At 41.1% G+C, this 21,882-nt stretch overlaps 1 protein-coding gene across 1 annotated transcript in view; it reads left to right on the forward strand.

Moving 5' to 3' along the window:
- The window catches only part of LOC134536698 (ras-specific guanine nucleotide-releasing factor 2-like), a 400,528-nt gene that overhangs the window by 178,343 nt on the left and 200,303 nt on the right, over positions 1-21,882 (forward strand). The window contains exons 7-9 of the mRNA XM_063376561.1: positions 2,996-3,189; positions 4,474-4,599; positions 19,117-19,219. Coding sequence (XP_063232631.1) covers positions 2,996-3,189; positions 4,474-4,599; positions 19,117-19,219 — 423 coding nt within the window. The remainder of the gene's footprint in view (positions 1-2,995; positions 3,190-4,473; positions 4,600-19,116; positions 19,220-21,882) is intronic.

Below are 21,882 nucleotides of genomic sequence, written 5' to 3' on the forward strand. Positions count from 1 at the left end.
TTGTGTTCTGTAAAAAACAGGTTAATTAGAAAAAAATGTTTTTAATATTGGAAGACCTTGACCTTTGAATTTGAACTGTAAAACTTAACCAAAATTCACTAAAATCTACTAAAAATTTACCAGTTTAAAGGAAAACTTACCACAAAAAATTTTCAAAATTCATCACTTCCCATGTTTTGAGGGTAAAAAAAAATATTTTTTGTGTGATAATATTAAATTTTTGTAAACATAAATATTGTTGGATTGAAATGTCTTCGATACAGCTTAATTTTCAATTTACCAGTCAACAGTGAGCTGTAGAGGACCTTTTATCATTACATTGAACCTGGTCGATATTTTGGATTATGTCAATACCAACATTTTGGATTCTAAAATTTCCACCATTTTTGATTATGCTATTTGGGATTTTAGAAATTCACATATTTTGAATTCTATCATCTTGTATTAGAACTTTCCGCTATTATAGATGACACCATGTCCATCTTCTTGGCTGCCATCTTTAAAACCTTTAAATTTTGGCCAAAATATTAAGAAATATTATTAAAATTATAAAAATTATTTTAAAATTTTTAATTGTTTTATAAAAAAAACCATTTACATTGTCGAATGAAGAGTCCTCGGTTCGGACCTGGTGAGGGCAAATTTAAAAAAATCCTTACCACATTGTGTCCACAAACAGACTGAACCCCCACCACCTTCACCCAGGAATATATATTAAATCAAATAGTAAAACATCATAGCATTCATTTTGTATCCGCAGTAACGGATTTTATATAATTTTTTATAATGCACTGCTGTTGTATTTATTTTAAGGTAACTTCAATTTATGTAAATTTCATTTTTTATCATAAATAGTCAAAATTCTAGTATCAGCATAGTATGAGAGAACAATAAATAAAACAACGCAATTTTTACAAACATTTTTATACATAAAGTCTATTTTACTAAATGATAACTTGCAAAAGTTAGGAATCCAGTATCCATTTAATTCTCAATTATTATACTGACTAATTCTCAGTTCCAATAGATTCACTGAAAAAATGTCCAGAAAGATACAGTTTCCATATAGTCTTTTCGTGCATACAGCCTCCCTCGATACTGAGTTTAACAGATTGTAAAACTTTGCTGGAATTTTTAATGCTTGTAATTATTGTCTTGAAAGCACAATTCTTTGCTTGGTCAGCGAATGACTCCAGATTACCATATATGTTGGACTATACCAACCATAAGTTATATTTTTAAGTTCCATTTGATGCTACCTCATCTGTAAGCTGATCTATTCTAATATATTCTGCTTGAAATCATAAAAAAAAGTAAAAATATATTTTGACTCTTAACAGGTATTTAGAAAATTGTAGTCTTTCTAACTTCCACCAAATGCATATTTTCTCAAGCAGAATTCATAATCATTTACCTGCAATGCGACGATCACAACCTTTAACTTTAGATATACATGATAAGGTGAAGTTGCGATTAGTTTCTGCACATCTGTCTTGCTACTAGAACTTATACATGTATGAGTTTCCAACTTAAACTGAGAAGTTATGTCCGCAGCTAGTTCCACAGTTAGCAAACGAACTTTGCCTTTACAATTTTTCGCATGTCATCTTAAACTTGTAATACGAGTTGACCAAACAGGATACTTATCACAGTGAAACTTCCTAAGAGAAGGAGTCTTCTCGTGTATTCATACATCATGGACAAATGCGAACGACATATCGTAGTTTCTGCAAGAATGTCTAGTCGATGATGACAAACTTTTAGATATTACTGCTGTAAGTGCCAACTCCCGGTGTATACTTAAGGATATCAATGCAACTTTGTTGAGCCAATATCTTTAATCTTGCCATCCTTTACGACTTCTGCATGTCTTCAAGTGTGTTTTCAATTCATCCTTTCTGCAAATTGCTTGTGATAATTCTCAGAGCCAAACCTTTTACTAGGTGTGTTCTTTGCACATTCTCTCTTCTCGTGTCAATGAGCAATACTGCGGTTATAAAAGAGCAAGGGTGTCTACTAATTATTATTAATTATAACTCATTTTAAAAGCAGCAATTTAATATAGATGTAAGCAACTTAGCTACTATACACAAAAGTTAGTTACTTAATCGAGTAGGAGACTAATAACAACCATAATAGTAATAATACTAAGATGAAGAGCATATCTTAGAGTCGGAGTGGATGTCGGCCTCCCAGGGTGTGGCTTCAGGCTTTCAGGCAGCAGCGACGTGTAGTGAAAACTTCAGTAGCAAGCAGAGAAGTACCTATGAAAAACATGAGGGGAGAGCTACGATAGCTATCTTGTTATTGACACTAGTGGATTCTAGTGCATAAAAATCAGCCAACATAGCGGCAGTGCACTCTAGCAGACGAAAAGTGAATACAATATGGCTGCCATGACATCGCCCTGGTGGGAGTAATATATATCTTATTATTAGAAGTGGTGAATCAGTCACCTGGTAGATATTTCGGGTAAGTATATATTGGCAATATTGTTTATATGTTTAATAATCGTAAATCCAACCAAAGTAAGTTATTTATCATAATTTTTTATTTACTATTTAATTTTTTTTTATTTTAAATATATTTCCCGAGGCTCGAACCTGGGACTCTGAATTCAATAATTTGTTTTAATTTTCGATGTGTAACATCTTAGCTCTCTGTATATGGCATTTGGTGGAAATATTTTCGTGAATGCAACGAAAGTCAAGGAATGAAAATTTGTAACAATCACAGTGCTGCCAATTTGATTTATTATGAGTCTTTTAGAACTTATTTCAGGACTTTTGGAGATAAAAGTCACTCAGATAACGACCGGTCATTGTCCCAACCTCACATCTCACCCACCACCCTGTCCCAGAGATTTTTATTTAATTTTTTTAAAGCTTAGAAAACCCACTTACCAATTTAACATTCAATTGCACGGTGCTCCATCTAGTTCAGCATGTAGGTGAGTAATCGAAGCTGCTGTAGTTTGTCGTGGGCATGCCTCCAGGAGACCTGTTCGACATGCTGCTGCCCATGCTGAGCATATACCAGGAGTACGTGCGCAACCATCACTACAGCCTGCAAGTGCTGACGGAGTGCAAGCAGTCGCCACCCTTCTCGGCGCTGCTGGCTCGTCTGGAGAACAAGCCGGCCTGCCAGGGCAGGAGCATCGAGACCTTCCTCACCTACCCCATGCACCAGGTGCCAGCTCCAAGTCGCCAACTTCTGCTGTGCGACTGTTTTAACTTAGTCACTAACTAGGACAGCCATCAGTATCCTTGACAACATAACTTCCTCACCTACCTCATGTAGCATGTACAAGCACCAGGTTGCCACCTACTGCTGTGCAATTTACAGCATCATTAACTGTGTTACCTTCGTCACAAACTAAAATAGTCTACTTTCTCCTTGGCAAGGTACATTTATCACCTACCCCATGCACCAAGTACCAGCTTGAGGTCACCTCCAACTTCTATGAGATTATCTATATCAATAACTTTGTTACCTTAGTCCCAAACTAAAATAGTCTTCTTTCTCCTTGGCAATGCATCTTTATTCACCTACCCCAAGAAACAGGTTCCAGCTCGGTGCTCCCTTCTACTGCTATGGATTGCCTTTATCATTTACCTTGTACCTTAGTCACTTTCTAGGATAACCTTCATTATCTTTGACTAGGTACTTTCCTCACTTACTCCATGCCCCAAGTATCTGCTTGGAGTTGTCACCTACTGCTATATATTGCCTGTAACATTAATCATGTAACCATAGTCACAAACTAAGACAGCCTTCTTTTTTTCTTGACAAGGTACCTTCCTCAACTTCACCTTGGATCAAGCATCAGCTCAATTTTGCCACCTTCTACTCTGTGGTTACCATTTTATTTAACTGTGTTTATTTTGTGCACACTAGGATAGGTTTTATTCTCCTCGACACAAATGCATTTACAACCTTTTTTTCACCTACTATGTTCAGTTCCATCTTAAGTCTCGGCTATCATTTCTGGACAATAATATGTGCAAAATAATTATCATTAAATAAGCTGGTGCCTGTTCAGTAACAGAGAAATCTAATGTTTTATTTTCTTATGGTTACTACTTTAAAAATATAACTTTCTGTCAAAGTTATTTACAAGCAAAATGTTGTTCAAAAGTTTCTTTCTTGTTTAGATATTATTAAGAAAATAGCCTATATGTCCTATTTCTTCATAAATGTGAATTTTAATTTGACTAATAATTTCACTAAACTATGTCCTTAGGTTTTATGCTTTTAATACCTAGAGTTTTCCACAAAGCTATTTCACCCTTATTGCACTTCAATCACATCGTTAGAGCATTTCCATACACCCAATATTTCAAGAACTACCTTTGATATCTAATGCCCACTATGTGAGTAAATGTAACCGAATATTAATGATAGAGTTCCAAGCATAACATAAAGATACAGTGGATAGTTGAACTACAGACAACAAACATGTGCTGTGCGCAGGTGCCGCGCTACATCATCACGCTGCACGAGCTGCTCGCTCACACGCCGCACGACCACGTCGAGAGGAAGAGTCTGCAGAACGCGCGCCAGCAGCTCGAGGACCTGAGTCGCCAGATGCACGACGAGGTGAGGATCCATGTTCTGCCAATAGTTCTCGCTTATACTGCCAGAACTCTCTCATCTTCCCAGGAATCTCTCCTCTCGCTGGGTCACTCTCCTCTAGCCAGGAGTCCCCCTTGCCAACAGGTCTCTCTCCTACTACCAAGACTCCCTCCTACTACCACGACACCCTCTTCATGCCAGATTTCGCTCTTCCCATCAATACTCTCTCCTGCCTCTCCCATCAAAGCCCCCTCTTCTCACCAACATTCTCTTCTTCCAACTTAACTTTCTCATCCTACCAGAACTCCCTCCTCCCACCAGGAGTCTCTCATCCCCCGGCCTTTATCCTCCTGCCAGGTAACTCACCTCGTGTTATGACTCCTTCCCAACAGGTCTCTCTCCTGCCAGTACTCACTGTTTAGCTAAATCTCATGATTAACACATGACTTCAACCACATACTCCTATTTGGACTATCTCTTCCTGTCAACAATACCACCTTCTGTCACGTCCCACGCCTCCAGCAAGGACTCCCTCCTTCGACCATGACCCCCTAATACCTGGTGGGCCTCCCTGCAGCAAGGACACTCTACTCCCACCAGAACACTCACCACCTGCCATGCCTCTCTCCTCCCAACAGGACTCCCTTTTCCTGCCTGGTTTCTCTCCTTCAGCCAAACTTCTTCCTACCACCCGGAAATACCTTCTTTTGCCAGGACATTTCTCTCCTATCGAGATTCTCTCCTTCTGCCAGATCGCTCTCCTCCAGTCAGAAATCTCCCCTCCCATATGGTAATGCTCCTTTGGCTAGGGTTCTTTCCCCCAAGTGTATCTTCTCCAGCCAGTATTACCTCATCCTCCGAGGTCTCTATTCTCCAGCAGGTACTCCCTTCTCCTGCCAGGAATATTATCATTTCACCAGGTATCGTCCTCCCAGTCAGTACTTTCTCCATTTGCAAGGGCTCTCTGCTCCCACCAGGACAATATCCTTCTGCCAGGTCTTTCTCACCCCTGGCCTCTATTCTCTTGTGAGGTCACTCTCCTCCAGCCAGGACCTCTCCATCCTACTAATGCTCTCGTCTCCTGCAGTACTCACTCTTCCAGTAATATCTCTCCTCTATTACAAAATGTCACACCTCTAGCCATGATTTGGACTTCCCACTTTGATCATGACTATCTGTTAACACAAACACTTTCTACACCAGTCAGGACTCCTATCTACCACAAAGACTCTCTCATTCCTACAATGTCTCTCCCTCCTATCAATAATCTTTCCTCCCACCAGATGTTTCTCCTTGAAGAACTCCCTCCTCCCACCTTCACCTATTCCTACCCAATGGACTTCCCAGTTCTGGCAAGGACACTCTCCTTTCACAATGATTATTTCCTCTGCCTTGATATCCCCTACCCCCAGGTCTCTCTCTTCCTGCCAGAGTTCTCTTCCCCTGACAAGACTCCCTTACTCCACCAGGTCTCTTTCCTCTAGCCAGTGCTATCTCATCCAGCAAAAACTCTCCTCCAGCCCCAACTCTCTCCTCCCGCCACAATACTCTCTTCCAGCTAGGACTCCCACTTCCTATCAGGAACTCTCATCCAGCCAGGACACCTTTCTCCTGCTAATACTTTATCTTTATGTTAGGACTCTCTTATCATGCCAAGTCTCTCTCCTTCTGCTGACCTACCTCCTCTTAGTCTGGCCAGAACTCTCTCATCTTACTCTAACTGGGTCTCTCTCCTCCCTCCAGGACTCCATTATTATTTTCATACCAGGACTTTATAATTACTACAGGACTTTCTCATACAGCCAGAACTCCCACCTCCTGCCTAGACTCTCTCCTTTTATTAAAACTATCCCATCCCACCAGGATTCTCTTTTCCCTTCAGGAAATATATTTTCCTGCCAGGTCTTCTTCCTCATAGTCCCTAGAGAACTCACAGCACCAGTTTGGACTTCGCCCAAACCCCACTTACCAAATTTTTTCTGCAACCAGGAATCTCTCCTTGATCCATTACTCTTCTTCCTTCCTCTTATATCAGGACCTTTTTCCCACCAGGGCACATTTCTCCCAATAGGAAAACCTCCATTTTTCCCCATCAGGACTCGCTTCTCAGCAGTAATTTCTCTTCCAACTTAGAAACTCTACTCCTCCCAAGTATCTTTCCTCTGGCCAGGACTTCCTCATCCTGTTTTAATCTCTCATGCAAGGACTCACTCCATACACTACATGACTTCCCTCCTTCTCTTGTTAGAAAACTTCTTCCTGCTATAACTCTTTCTTCATGCCAAGACTCTATTATCCAATCAGGAATTCTTCCTCTTACTCCGATAAGAAATTTTTTCTTCATGCTATGACCTTCTCCCTCCACTAGGACACTCTCCTCCTACCAGGTACTTTTGCTCGATCCAGTACTCAGTCCTCCTACACACATCATGACTTTATATTCATACTAGGACTATCTACACCCTCTAGGACTCTCTTGTCTTGCTAGGATACCATTATTTTACTCCCATCAGGACTCACTATTCCCACTAGGACTCTCTCATCCAACTAGGACTCTCTACTCCTCACAAGACTCCCTCCTCTTACTTCTGCCAGAATTCTCTTCTTAAGCTAGGACCCCATTCTACTGTCAAAAATCTTCTCTCCAGCCTAAACTTACTCCCCTATCATAAATTTCTCCTCCCACCAAAACTCTTCTCTCTCCAGTACATCTTTATTTCTCTCCCATCAGGTCAGTCTCTCTTGCCACCAGGACCCTCTCATCCCGAAAACATACCTTCCTCTGACTCCTATTAGGAATCTATCTTTATTTCAGGACCTTTCCCTTCTGCTAAGCCCCTCTCCTACTGTCAAGACTCTCTTATCCAGCCAGTATTTCCTCCTCCTGCCATGACTCTTTTCCTTCAAAATCTCTTACAAAATGACAGGACTCTCTTCTCCATCTCCCTCCCCCTATCAGGACTCTCTTCGCCCCTTCCCTCTCTTATCAGTATATCTTTTTTTTCGTTCTAGTACTCTCTTCATGCCAGGACTCTCTTCTCTTGCCCCATATCCTTCAAATTACTCCCATCAGGACTCTTTCTCTATGGTAGGATCATATCCTCCCTTTATATTGCTCTTTTCCTTCCAGGTCACTCTGCTTTCTCCAGGACTCCCTCCTTTTACCACCATCTGAACTCTTTCTTTATTATAGGACCTTATCTTCCCACTATGTTTCTCTTCTCCTTCCAGGGCACTCAGCTACCTCCAAGACTCTGTACTCTTACTCCCATAGGGATTCTTTCAGCCCAATAGGACTCTCTCTTCCCACCAGGACACTCTCCTCCCAATATGACTCCCTTCTCTTATTCCATCAGGGATCATATTGATGTTAAGATTATTTTCTTCTGCTTGGAAGCTCTTGTACCTCAAGGACTTTTTCCTCTCTTCAATACTTAATTATTTTACTAGCATCAAGACACTCTCCTCACTCCAGGTCTAGGCCACAGTCTGCTGTACAGACTGTATTCTCCAGCCAGTACTATATCCCAATACCAAGAGTCTTTTCTCCCACCTGGAATCTCTTTCCTCCATACAGGAATCCTTTCTTCCTCTCCCATCAGGTGTTCTCTTCCCATCAGGACTCTTTTTTCCCACCATAGCACCCTTCTCTTAACCCATCAGGCATATTGCTTCGTGCATTCTAGGACATCCACTCCTCATATTAAGGCTCTCTCTTCTTGACAAGGATATTTCCTCCCTCCAGGACTCCTTCTTACACTTATCAGGATTCTATATTCATGTTGGGACTCTCTCCTCCCACTAGAACTCTCTGGTTCCACCAAGACTCTTTCTAATCTTCAAAACATAACTTTCTTACACCAAATTGGTTTCTATATGCCTGCTAGGACTACCTATTCATACTTCTGCAAAGACAACCAACTCTCTGCTAGGGCTTCTTCTTCAACCAGGACCCCCTCATCATACTACCATGAAGACGTTTTTTTCATGTTAAGAACTTTTCTTTTCACTAGGCCCCTCTTAATCTGCCAAAACACTTTTCTCACTGCAAAACTCCTCCCTCTTACTCCTGCCAGGAATCTCTTCTCATGCCAGCACTTTCTTTACAATCCAGGGCTCACCCTAACTCTCTTATCAGGACTATATCATCGTGCAAGGGCTTTTTAATATCACCATGACTCACTCCACTCTGCAGGACTCCCTCATCCCTCAACCATACTAAATATTACTCCTGATAAAACACCCTTTTTAAACACAAGTCGGGACACTTTCTTCCCACTAGGACCCTTTCCACCCACAAGGTCTCTCTACTACCTCCAGAACTACATCCTCCCTCTCTAATCAGGACACTATCTTCCAGCAAATATATATTCTTTCAACCAACTCTCTCTTCTTCTTCTTCCAGGACTCCCACTACTTACTCCCACTACTTACTCTCCTAGGACAAGCACCTCCTGTCAGAAATCTCTTCTCTTTCTCGGACTATCTCATCCCTCTCTTAGCAAGTCTCTTATTTCTGCTAGGACTCTCTCTTAATGGCAGGACTCTCTTTTCCTGCCAGGGCTTACTACACATACTCCAACAGGAAAGTTTCTTCACATTTCTTTATGAGGAAGGAGACAGTCCTTATCCTTTCGGCAATACTCTCTCTTCCCTCAAATATTCCATCATATTATTGCTACCAGGACTCCCTCCTACTGCCAGGACACTCTCTACACTCCAGGACACCCCACCTCTCTTATCGGCATATTTTCTCTTACTGTGCTTTCTCATACCAACAGGACTCTCTCCACACTGTAGGACTCCCTCCCCAATCTCCTATCTTGACTTTTATTCTTACTATGACTCTCTCATTTCGCCAGGACTCTCTTCTCCCTCCAGTATTTTCTCCCCATTCTTCCATTACGACTCTTTCTTCCCAACAGAACTCTCCCCCCTCCAGGTCACATCCTATTAGTCTCGTCTATAATACCTTCTCCCAGCAGTACTTTCTCCTCATATCTGGACTATCTCCTCCAACAAAGACTCACCTTCAACCAGGACATTCTCCTCTTCCTCCAGAACTACCTTCTTTCTTCTAGGACTCCCTCCTCTTACTCCCATCAGGACTCTCTCATCTCTCTAGGACTCCCTACTCTTAACTCCAATCAGGACTCTCTCATCCCATTAATCTCTATTCCCACAAGGACTTTATTGTCCCACCAGGACTCTCTTCTTCCTCCGGAGCTCCCTCCTATTAAACCTATCAGAACTATATTATCCTGTCATTACTCTCTCCTCCCACCAAGAATCCCTCCTCCCTCTTTTCCTGTTAAAGCCCTATCTTCCCACCAGGATATTTTCTATTTCTAGGACTCTCTCCTTTTATATCACACATCATTCGATCACTTGTCACACCATATTGGTTGTCACGAGTTAACACATTTGTCTTGTGTTTCACCCAAGCTTTTTCTTCGGCAGAGTGAGAAATTGCAAAATAGTTTATATGGGCCAAAGCTCTGTTTAACATTTCTTATTTTTAGTATGACGTCATTTTCCCTACAGTTTTAACCTTTATTCTTCTCTTCACCACTTACCAAGCTAAATCTGCAAACTCCTGGAAAATGAACGAGGACCCTGCATGTGCTTGATTGCGATACACTCACCATGGTCACGCCTGGCTTACAACGAGGCTTGCATGCAACATGCATCTTCCTATATTCCGTGTGCTTTACTTTGCTTCCGGATGTAAACTAGAAGTCAAATAATTGCTTTTACCGATCTCTAGTGGATTGAAAATTACTTTAAGAACCTCGGGGAATCTTCCGAAGAAATATTGCTTTTATTGGTACTACATACCAAGAATATCGAGAGTTTAAACTGTTTCATGCTTAGGTTGCTGTAAACAGCTTATGGTGCATACATTTGCTATATTTCTAACACACACATCGATGTGTAGGAGATCTACTTTTTTGGAATTCTGAGTGGGTGAGAAGCTTTTTACTGACTCATATTATAATTTGTAATATTTTTTTTTACTTTAAATACTTATAACATTGTAATAGATACCACTTTTTTAATTTGCAAATTGAAACTATTAATTTATACATCATTTGATACCAATTCATACAAAAATTGGATTGTACACTTAATAAAGCATTTAATATCATCACATACATTTTAGTCACTTTCGCTACGGCTAACGAAAGTTGTAAACCCTTCCATTAGAGTAGCACAATGCTGCCAGAAGAATATCTTCAATTCCATTGTAATTTTTTGTCTAGTTTTTCTGTTGATATGTCGCCATAACCATGTGTTACTAAAACATGAAGACATATGAACTATTTAACTTGGGTCCATAACATTTTAATTTATTTGAGCTTTGCAATAATATGACAGCAAGTTAAGTACATTTCAACCAACAATTTTAACTATTTATTCTAGTTTTTTCCTAATTATTGCTCTTCCATTCTACTATTTGTAGCATATTATACTGAACAATACTGATACCTTTTTACATGAGCGACTGTCTTATATATATACCCCACATTCTAATATTGCATGGGTATTGGTTCAGGAATCTGGCTATGGTGTGGCGCATTACCTAACCCAGGGGTCACCAAACTGTCGCCCGTGGGCCCGCACCAGCCCACGAGCATCACCAATCATGGCTGGAGATGTTCGGTATCAGAGCCGCCATAGTAGGAGATGGTGTGGCCCGAAGGCTAAAATATTTGGAGACCCCTGATTGGAATGGGGCCGGAAGTCACTTGGGCCTTGCGACTCACATTAGTTGCTGAGCGATTCTGGATTGCTGCATCAGGAACATGTGCAATCCTGGGGTTGGCGACTGCACTCATAAACCAGTCCAACTGCCTTGGCTCTAGCAACATCTGCTGTAGCGGGAAGGTGGCAAGGCAAGCGGGTAAACTCGCTAGTTTACCAGCACAAAGGCCTGGCATGGCTCCGAAGAACACCGATGGCCGAGAGCACAATTTCACTCGGTGGTGGACAGCGATAAATTAAACTGTACGAACTGCGGGCGCTTTGGGATGCTGGCAACCAGGCATCGCTCCGTTGTTGTCTTCCCTGTGCAGTCAACATATGGCTACCTTTCATGCCAGGGTGGGAGAGGAGTACCTAGTCCTTCGATTCCCCGAAATTCCCGAAATAGTTGAAGATCGCGCCGCTTGGGGTTATCATCTCAAACTGCAGTGACCCCACAAGAGTCTAGCGGCAGGAATCCAACTAGCTTCTGTTCCCCTCGGAGCTCTAAGACTGTTCTGATCCACTGAGGATACAGCATTCCACAGACCCGGAATTTACATTCCTCAATCACACTTCCAATTGTTTCAGCCCCTCGGGTCCTCTGCAGTGCCTTCGCCGACGATAGTGCTTCCTGCTGAGTTCCGGTCTTAATATGGGTTGCCTTCACTTTCAATATCTTTGGTAACGACCCCACCCAGCCGGCCAGTGGTCCGGAGACTACTGTTTGTTATTCACAGTCATCAAATTAAATTAATACTGGCTGGAATCCTGTATCTGCTATGCGCGGAACGCGGTTGGTAGCAGATGGCAGTGCAGTCAAACCTCAGTTAGCTCACAAATAACCCACGCAATGTCAGCCTTCAGTAACCCAGCATGTCGCAGGGCACATCTTGGTCCACAGCCCGCGGGAGCGATACTTACGCCCCGAGAGACTACAGCCAACCTCCTACCGATTTATTTATTTTAGCCAACCGCCCCTCCACATAGAAGGCAATCTCATGCATCCTAAGTGGTTGAGGGCACTACAAATGGTCCAAAATGGATATAGGTAGGAGTAACTTTACGTGCTAGACCACGACCTATATTATATTGGTTAGCATTTAGAAAGTACTAGTGATATCACTTTCCTTCCCTTAACAAAAGTGGAGAAATGTTGACCTGACTATTTTCATCTGTGAGCTGGGATCTAGACTGCAAGAGCAACAGTTTTGGCCCCGACGGCTCTCTTGTGTTAGTGTGGAGCAGCAGTAAACCAGCGACGCACTGGAGGAAACCTGCTGCTCAAAAGTTACGATGACCCACCTGATGGTCCACCAAGCGCGACTCCAGAGGAAGGGCGCAAGGGGCGATAGCCCCTTCCAAGCCTAAATTTTACTTCTTATTTCTTTGTAGGGAATATTAATGTTAACTTAAATACTTTCGTTAGTGTGCTAAACTCTTCTTTCAATCATAATTTTTACGAAAATACTAAATTTCAGTATTTGAGACCATATATTTTGTGAATATCCCAAGGGTAATGTCATGATTATTAACTGCATCATCCTGTGTGTGAGAGCCCTGCCCGATAGGTCTTCCTGTAGCCGCCATTTTGGTCCATGTGGTGACATAGGGAAGAATGTGTTAAAGTATTTTTATGCAACTTTCTCTAGGCCTCAGGGAGGGCTGCATATAAGTTACTCCTAATTTTTAGCATTCAGTAGAAGTTGAACGTGGTATGAATATCCTGCTGGTGTTGCATCTTTGTGCAGTTCGAGAATGGGGCGGCCAGTGCCGGTGACACCATACTGTAAGCTTTTCGAAACTACACAAATGAGTATTTTCCTTAAACATGTAGGACACAACTCCCCAAAATACAGATTCTATTAGAGGCATCTATGCATTCTAAACAAGAGATGTTAGAATTGCATGTAGAACTCTAAGGTTTGTCAATAGCGTAAGTGTTTACCAATTTATAACATACCCAGATGTTGCATAAAATTAAATCACTTATAATTTTACTGAAAGGCCTTTAATGCACTAGGGATGATAGAGTGATTTCGCTATCAGAGAATTTACTGAATAATTAACTGGGAGTGATAGGAAGTGGCACTAAAAGGGTAAAAAAAAAAATATTTTTTATGCTGGATTTGATAGGGAAAGTTTTCTATGCTGTCAGAAAACAAGGATAGTACTTATTGTAGCCGCTCAGCAAGGCCACGTCCACTGGTATGAGGCAGCCAATCAGCGGCGACTCGGGGCCAGGCCGTGATTATCCACCTCATGCTGGGGAAATAAATGACGGAGTTAAGGTGGATTTTTGAATAGACTGTGTTTAGGGCGTCTGTATTTTTACCCTTCGTGTAGGTCGTACGAACCCAGAACACGAATGCGAGGGTTAGACTGCATGTACTAGTTTTTGTAAAAAAAAAAAAAAAAAATATCTGTTGCTTACTTTTCGATGAAAGCTTGAATGGTATAGATTTTAATTTCCATTCATTTCCACGCGCAGTTTTTGCATGGTTCCATAAGTCTATGATTTAGCTTTCCTCCGTAAGGCCTTATTCTATGTGAACTGGAGTCTCTTAAGGTTCGTTTTAGCAAAATATCCCCGACTTGGGCTTCTAGTTCGTAATAAGACCCAGACAAGATTTTTGTGGTTTAAAATGGGGTAAAGTTTACTCAATCTAGCCGTTGTTGAGGCTTATTTTGTGCATATGTGCTGTTTACACACAACTCGGTTGGTATCTCGTTGAGCGAGGTACTCACCCGGATAACCCATAGAAAAGAATCTACAAAGGCGAGCGAGTAAAATTCTTCTGTATGACAGAAGTGTGGAAGCAAAGGCCACAGACATAAGTGAATGTTGACTCACTGAGAAAAGTCCCCAACCTGAACGACTATCGCAAGAGGAGCCACAAAGGGAAGCATGTGCAAGCATCCTCTCTGTCGGAAGTGTGGAAGTAGAGGCCGCTGACACCAGTGAATGGTGACTCACTGAACGAGATACTCACCTGGATCAACCATATAATGAAAAGGTACAAATGGAAGCGAAGGCAAACTCTCTGTATGTGAAAAGTGAAGGAGCAGAAGCCACAATCGTCAGTGAGTGGTGACTCTCTGAGCATGGTACCCACCTAGACCAACCATCGTAACAGACGTACAAAGGGGTGTGGGAACAAACTCCCTGTCTGTCCGAAGTGTGGAATCAGATTCCGCCAATGTCAGTGAGCGGGTATATCGCTGAGCAATGTACCCACCCCTATCAATCATCGTAAGAAAAGCTACAAAGGGAAGCAAGTGCAAACTCGTCACCTATCAGAAGTGAGAAGTAGAGGACTCTGGTGTCAGTGAGTGGTAGCTCTCTGAGCGAATTACCTACAGGTATCAACCATCGTATGAGGAGCTACAAAGCGAGCTAGTGCAAACTTCTTTTTGTCATAAGTGCGTAAAGCAGAGTCCACCATCGTCAGTGAGTGGTGATTCTGTCGGCGAGGTACCCAGAAAAACAATAACTTAAAAAGGGAAGCGATGTCAATCACCATGTCAGACAGATGTGTTAAATCATTGGTCATCGATGTCAGTGAGTGGCGTCTTTCTTAGCGAGGTATCCATCCATATTATTTATCGCAATAAGAACTAAAAAAAAAAAAAAGGAAGAGAATGCAACCCCCATTCTGTCAGAATTGTGGAAGTGGAGGCCACCAACTTCAGTGTCTGGTGATTCGCACAGCGAAGTACTTGCCCCGATAAATTATTTCACAAGGAGCTAAAACAGGGAACATGTGCAAACTTCCGGCCTATAGGAGTGTAGAAGCGGAGGCCGCCTGTGTCAGTAAGTGGTGTCTCTCTGTGCGAAGTAATCGCCCCTCCCAATCATCACAATAGAAGCTAAAAAAAAAGAGTGAATACAAACTCCTTGTCTGTCAGTAGTGTGGAAGCAATAACGTATTGAATCGTAGAGGCAATTTAAAAATAAATATCCAAAAGTTATCTATTTATTGACAATAAGGTAATATAATATGTGTTACCACTTAAAGAATTTAGCAGTATAAATTTACATATTCTTATGCATATTCAAGCAAAATATAAAAGTGCTCGAAGCACAATTTGTTTTACCCATTGAAAACTAAAGCCCTGATGAGGATCTAAATATGAACAAATATAATACATTTATTGCATAAATAAACTAAACAAGGCACCAAAAATATAGCATATTCAACAACAAAAAAAGGCACAACTAATTACTTAAAATATCTTCTAATATTGGCTATGATATTCAAAATCTTAAAAATGGTACTCTAAAGTCAATTACAATTTTTTTTTCCTTGTTTAAGCATATAACCAAAAAAAAGTTTATTTTAATGATGGCAAGCTCATATTATGTCAGATGTTTAGCTGGTGAGTGAAAAAGGCAGTCTTCAAAATGTCAAAATGGGGGTAAACACCTGTAAACATATGTATTTTGGAAATTTCAACTTGCCAGCGATGAAACCCCAAACCATGTCATTAATATAGGCAACAATGAAATATTTTATAAAACTTTATCGGTAGGCTCTCAATAAATTCCAGGATTTATTACTTAGCTGCCAAAAATATACCATTCCTCCAAACAGTTCATAGCTGCTAACAAGGCTGTGTAGCAATTGTGAGTTTTAGGGTGGGGATAAGTTATCAATGACGAAAATACCGGACACAGTTTATGGCCTCTAAATAATTCTCCAACTAAATTAATTTTATTAATACTCCAGCTTATTATTTAAAGAAAAATTACCAGCAACATAAAACTTTTCCACTGCTAAGAGTACACATTAGTGATTACTCCGGTTGGGCCAGTGTAACCTGCCCTGCATGCACTGCGCACTACCTTGCTGCGGGTGCTGTCAACTAGGCAGAATGCGATTATGTCGTTACTGTTCATTCTTATTTTCAAGCGCCCAAACAATCTGTTTGCGTACACAGTCAGTATGCAGCTAAAAAATAAGGGCGCAGTATTATTAACACGATCACACTAAAATTCATCATCGACCATGACTCGCAAAAACAAAGTTAGTGGACTTAACTTGGATCTTGAAACCATACTAGGCGGGGCATGTAACTAACAAATTGCCACGGATAAGGTACCACCAGCAGGTTTCTCGGATGGTGATGGCCTCGTAGCTGAGACCGCGGAGCCATCTCCTGCAACGTCCGCCTCGGTGCCTCTCCCGGTCCACTCGTGTCGGCCAATGCCCACTTTTTCCTCGTCACCTCGCGTGACATGTTACCAGCACTGTCTTGCTGTCTCCTCTGAGAACACCAACCCAGGAGCAGCAACATCCCACGTACGAACTTCCAAGCTCGATGCCTCACACTTCCCAAAGTATTTAATTTTTACCCAGTTTACTATTTGGGGCTTCCCAAGTGTTGAAGATATTGAATATGGAAAATTTACAAGTATCAAACCAAGACAAATTATCGGATAAAACTTTTAACTAGCAAATAAAGGAAATGATATTTCAACTGCAAAACATTATAAAAGCCATGTAAGCGAAAACTGCAAATAAAATACCAAAAAGGAAATTATAACCAAAATACTCTGGTGCCTTATACAACACCTCTGACATCCTTTAGTTTTAACTCTCTGAGCAAGGTACCCACGAGTTTAACCACCAATGGAGGAACTAAAAACAGGAAGCGAATGCGAACTTCTTGTCTGTCAGAAGTGTGGTACCGGTGGCCGCCGATGTCAATTATTGGTGACATCTGAGGGTGGTATCCATCCATAATAACCATCGCAAGAGGAGCTTAAGATGAGAAACTAGTACAAATTCCCTGTCTGAAGAGGTGTGGAAGCATAGGTAGCCATCATCTGTGAGTGGTGACTCGATTAGCGAAGTACCTACCCGGATCAACAATTGCAAGAGGAGCTACAAAGGGGAGAGAACTTAAACTGTCTGTCAGAATTGTGGAAGTGAGACTGCCATTGTGAATTGTACCTGGTGTTTGTTCTATACTGTGTGAAAATTATGTCACATGTCAAGATATTGAAATAATACGCCTAAATTCATCTAAAATAATCAACGACTTAAATCGCTCAATTTTCATATCCTTAATGAACTTTAATGAACATCGTACCTCAGTACATGATACAAATGGTCATTTACAAGCCAGATAACTAAATTTACCATACTAAAGTTAAATAGATGTACAAAATTATATAATATTTATTCTAACAGTTGCTCGTGTATGGCCCGATATGGAAATGTATTTTTTTTCCTCGATAGAATTAAAATTGTAACATTCAAATGAACTGATATACTGTTATGCATAACTTTATAATATTTATACACATCTATAACTCAGTTTAGCTAGAGATGAACCACTGGATGTAAACAACAGACAGGAGCATGTCGGAGTCACATGCTTGTAATTGCTGGTGAAGGTGAGCAGTAGACAGAAATATGTGGAAGTCACATGCTTGTAATTGCTGGTGAAGGTGAGCAATCAGACAGAAATATGTGGAAGTCACGTGATTGTGGTTGCTGGTGCAGGTGAGAAATAAGACAGGAGCCTGTGGTATTCACATACTGTGTTTACAGGTGTAAGTGAACAATCACACAGGAACATGTGGGAGTCACATACTATGGTTGCTGGAGCAGGTAAGCAACTATAAGGGAGGAACATTTGGAAGTCGCATGATTGTGGTTGCTGATTCAGGTGAGCTACAAAGAAGGAGCATGTCGAAATCACGTACTTTGCTTGCTGATGCAAGTGAGCGATCAGACAGGAGAATGTGGATGTCATGTACTGTGGTTGCATTTACCAGAGAAATATCGGGCAGGAACATGTGGAAGTCATTTAACTGAGATTTCTCGTGCAGGTGAGCGATTAAACGTGAGCATGTGGAATCACGTAATGTGGTCGCAGGTGTAAGTGATCAATCAGACAAGAACATGTAAATGTCTCGAGACTGTGGTTGCTGGTGAAAGTGAGCGATTCGGCAGGAGCTAATGGTAGTCCCATAACTATCGTTTCTAGTGCAGGTAAGCAATTAGACTGGAGCATTTAGAAGTCATTTACTGTGGCTGCTGATGCAGGTAAGCAATCAGGTGAAAGCTAATGGGAGTCACATAACTTAGTTCCTGGTGCAGATGAGAGATCAAACAGGAGCATGAGGGAGTCGCATGACTGTGGTTACTTGTGCCAGTGAGCGATCAGAAAATAATGGTGGAAGTTACATATCTGTGGCTGCAGGCGAAGCTGTGCGATCAGGTTGGAGCTTGTGGGGTCATGTACTGTGGTAGCTATCGCAGGTGAGCGATTAGGCAGAGCTTATGGGAGTCACTGTGGTTGCTGGTGCAGGTGAGTGATCAGACAGGAGCTTATTGTGGTCTCATATAAATGTGGTTGTTGGTACAGGTGAAGAATCATACAGGATCATGTGGGAGTCACATGACTGTGGTAGCTATTGCAGGTGAGCGATCAGACAAGATCATATACTGGTGCAGTTGAGCGATTTGTCAGGTTCATGCGAGAGTCATGTGACTCGGTAGCTAGCGCAACTGATCGATCAGAGAGGAGCTAATGGAAGTCATGTGATTGTGGTTGCTGATGCAGGTGAGCCATTCTGTAGGCGCTTTTGGGAGTCACATTTTTGTGGTAGCTAGAACTGCTGAACGATCAGACATGAGCATGTGAGAATCACTTGACTGTGGTAGCTAGTGCAGCTGAGCGATCAGAGAGGATCATGTGGAGTTACGTGACTGTGGTTGCTGGTGCAGGTGAGCGATCAGACCATATTATGTGGGAGTCACGTGACTGTGGTTGCTGGCGCAGGTGAGCGAGACAGAAAACCTGAGGAAGAATCTGGCAGTGGAAAGGATGATCGTGGAGGGCTGTGACATCCTGCTAGACGTGAACCAGGTGTTTGTGCGACAAGGTGCGTATCCGCTTCGCCCTAAACTGCCCGCCACAATCTTCTGCTTGCTTACAGTATATAACCAATGTTCCATAAATACTTATTATTTTCTTAACAATCATGTGAATTTTTCTGTTACAATTTTCATTCCCTAAGATTTTGCTTTGTAAATAATTCATTCCTTATTATTCATTACTTAAATTTCTTAATTTTTAATTGGCTATTTAATGCTGCTTCATTAAAACCAAATCTGAAGCACCGATAGTAAGTACTATTTGTTGCATATTTCCAATGTTATTTCTAAGAACACACTTCATTTTGGGCCTAACTTAGCATCTGGCTTGCACATATAAAATCTACCTGCATTCCTATAATCTGTGAAGTGACTGCAGATGTAACTACCAGTTTCTAGCTTTAATAATATCTTAGCACAGATGTGATTAGTGTTGTTCATCAAGCACACGAAATATTTAATGAGACTCAAATATCCTAATGAAAGCATCATTGTTCGCCTTTCAGTCTAGAATTCTCGCAGCGATATCAAATGGTGGAGGGGGAAAAGTGGCTTGAATTTGAGTTATATTTAATTATTTTAAGATTAAATTTTGTCTTGGAAATACAAAAAGCGCTTCAATTCTCTCAAAATTTCCTAATTAATTTATTAAATATTTCACTGGTAAATTTTAACAGAGTTGCAACCACTACTGTCACATTAGTTTAATATATTTAAGATGTGGGCATAGTTCTTTAGTAAAACCATTTACACAGAACCAATCATGTTATCAAAACAAAGCCAAATCAAAATTGGTTTGAGATGTATTAGTTCACGGTCACAAGAATTAAAAGTGAATAATTTTCAAAATAACAAGAGGATATAGAGAGCCAACAGATTTAATAAATTTTATTATTTACATACAAAATTCAAGTTTTAGTTCATTGACAATATATATTTTTATATAATAAAACAAATTCCTCGATATAGTACCATTGTTGTCCTTTTGATGCCTGAACCAACGTCCGGCCGGTCGCGGTCGGTAATATCTGCACTGGTACTAGGCTGGGTAGAATCTCTATTATTATTTTTTTCCTCTTGTCAGAGTCTTCATTTGTTTGGCATCAGTTAAGGGAACATTTTTGGGTTTGACACGAGCTTTTCCTTCTTATAAAGTCATTTTCTGAAATTTTTCTGGCATATATTGGTCGCATGCATGAGTGTACGCAGGATTATTTTTCAGTGAGGATGAGGGATTAAACCATGTTGCCCGCTGGTTGCTTTCAACTTCTTACATTTTGTTTGTGTGAATGTTTTTTTAAGTTTTCACAGAATTTTAAGGTTTTTCTGGGGGGGAGGGTGATATTTCCCCTAGTGGGCTCTCGTTTCAGTACACACGAGGCTCCATTTCCTTCACACTCACCTGGCGGTATGTTAAAAAAATATATAAAAATTACTAGCTACAGTAAAGTTATCAAACATACTTTGTTGCAGTCTCCTCCAGATATGCGATGTTGAGCAAAAAAATAAAATAAAATAGCAGAGATGACGAAAATACTGGATTGCATTAAGGCCAGTAAGAGTGTTAATTTTTTTATCGTATTTATTTATATTAGTAAACCTTTCACAAATATAACAAACCTTTGTTTTAAAAAAAATTATAACAATTCATGTTTACTGTGTGTATATCATGTAACCGTACTATTATACTATAGGTATTAAATCCATAACCTAAATATTAAACATGTGGTAATTAGTGCGCGACGATACTAAAAGCAGTACTCAAAAGTTCAGGATTCTACACCACAATTTTAACAAGATATAGCTGATAATAGTTGAAAATCTTCCACTTGGTCGTTGGATCTTGCAAACAGGCAGTTCACAGTCGCTCGCGCTGCGTGATGTAATGACGAATCTAATGGGCGCAGAAGATGACTCGTGCTAATTTCAATAGCATGCATATACAAGTTGATGAATGCTTAAAAAAATTAAAAGTCTGCAAGTGATATTTATACAGCCAAGAAACTCGAACAAGGCATGACCTGGTATTTTATAGTCATTACAGTTAAACATATCAATAGGACCACAGATTTGATACGTGGAATCTCTAAGTTCTCAAATTGATATAGCAGCGGCCGCGGGTAAACTTACTCAAAGTTTGTAATGCAATTTCAATAAATTAGACTTCTTAAACAGTCAATATGATGTCTAAAGGTTTTCTTCGCTGGGGAAACTTATGATTAGGGCCTACATTTCCCTTGCATGTTGTAGCTTCTGCGTAAATGAAAGGTTGGGCGGGTTGGCCATATATGTTGTCCATACAAGAAGCTCAGGCACGAGCTGCGGCCAGCCAGCCACACAGGTACATCCGCTTCCAGCATCTCGCGCCTGCTCCTGGTCCCTCTATAACGCACTGCCCCGGCAAGGCGCCCATATGTTCGTAGTGTCACCTTTACTCCCAGCATCTTGCACCTGCTTCTAGTCCCTATCTAACGCACTGCCCCGGCAAGGCGCCCAGATGTTCGTAGTGTCACCCTTACTCCCGGCATCTCACGATTGCTTATGATCCCGCTCTAACGCACTGCCCCGGTAAGGTGCTCAGATGTTCGTAGTGTCACCTTTACTCCCAGCATCTCGCGCCTGCTCCTGGTCCCGCTCTAATGCACTGCCCCGGCAAGGCGCCCAGATGTTC

Source organism: Bacillus rossius, chromosome 11 (assembly GCF_032445375.1).
Source record: "Bacillus rossius redtenbacheri isolate Brsri chromosome 11, Brsri_v3, whole genome shotgun sequence".
NCBI lineage: Eukaryota > Metazoa > Arthropoda > Insecta > Phasmatodea > Bacillidae > Bacillus > Bacillus rossius.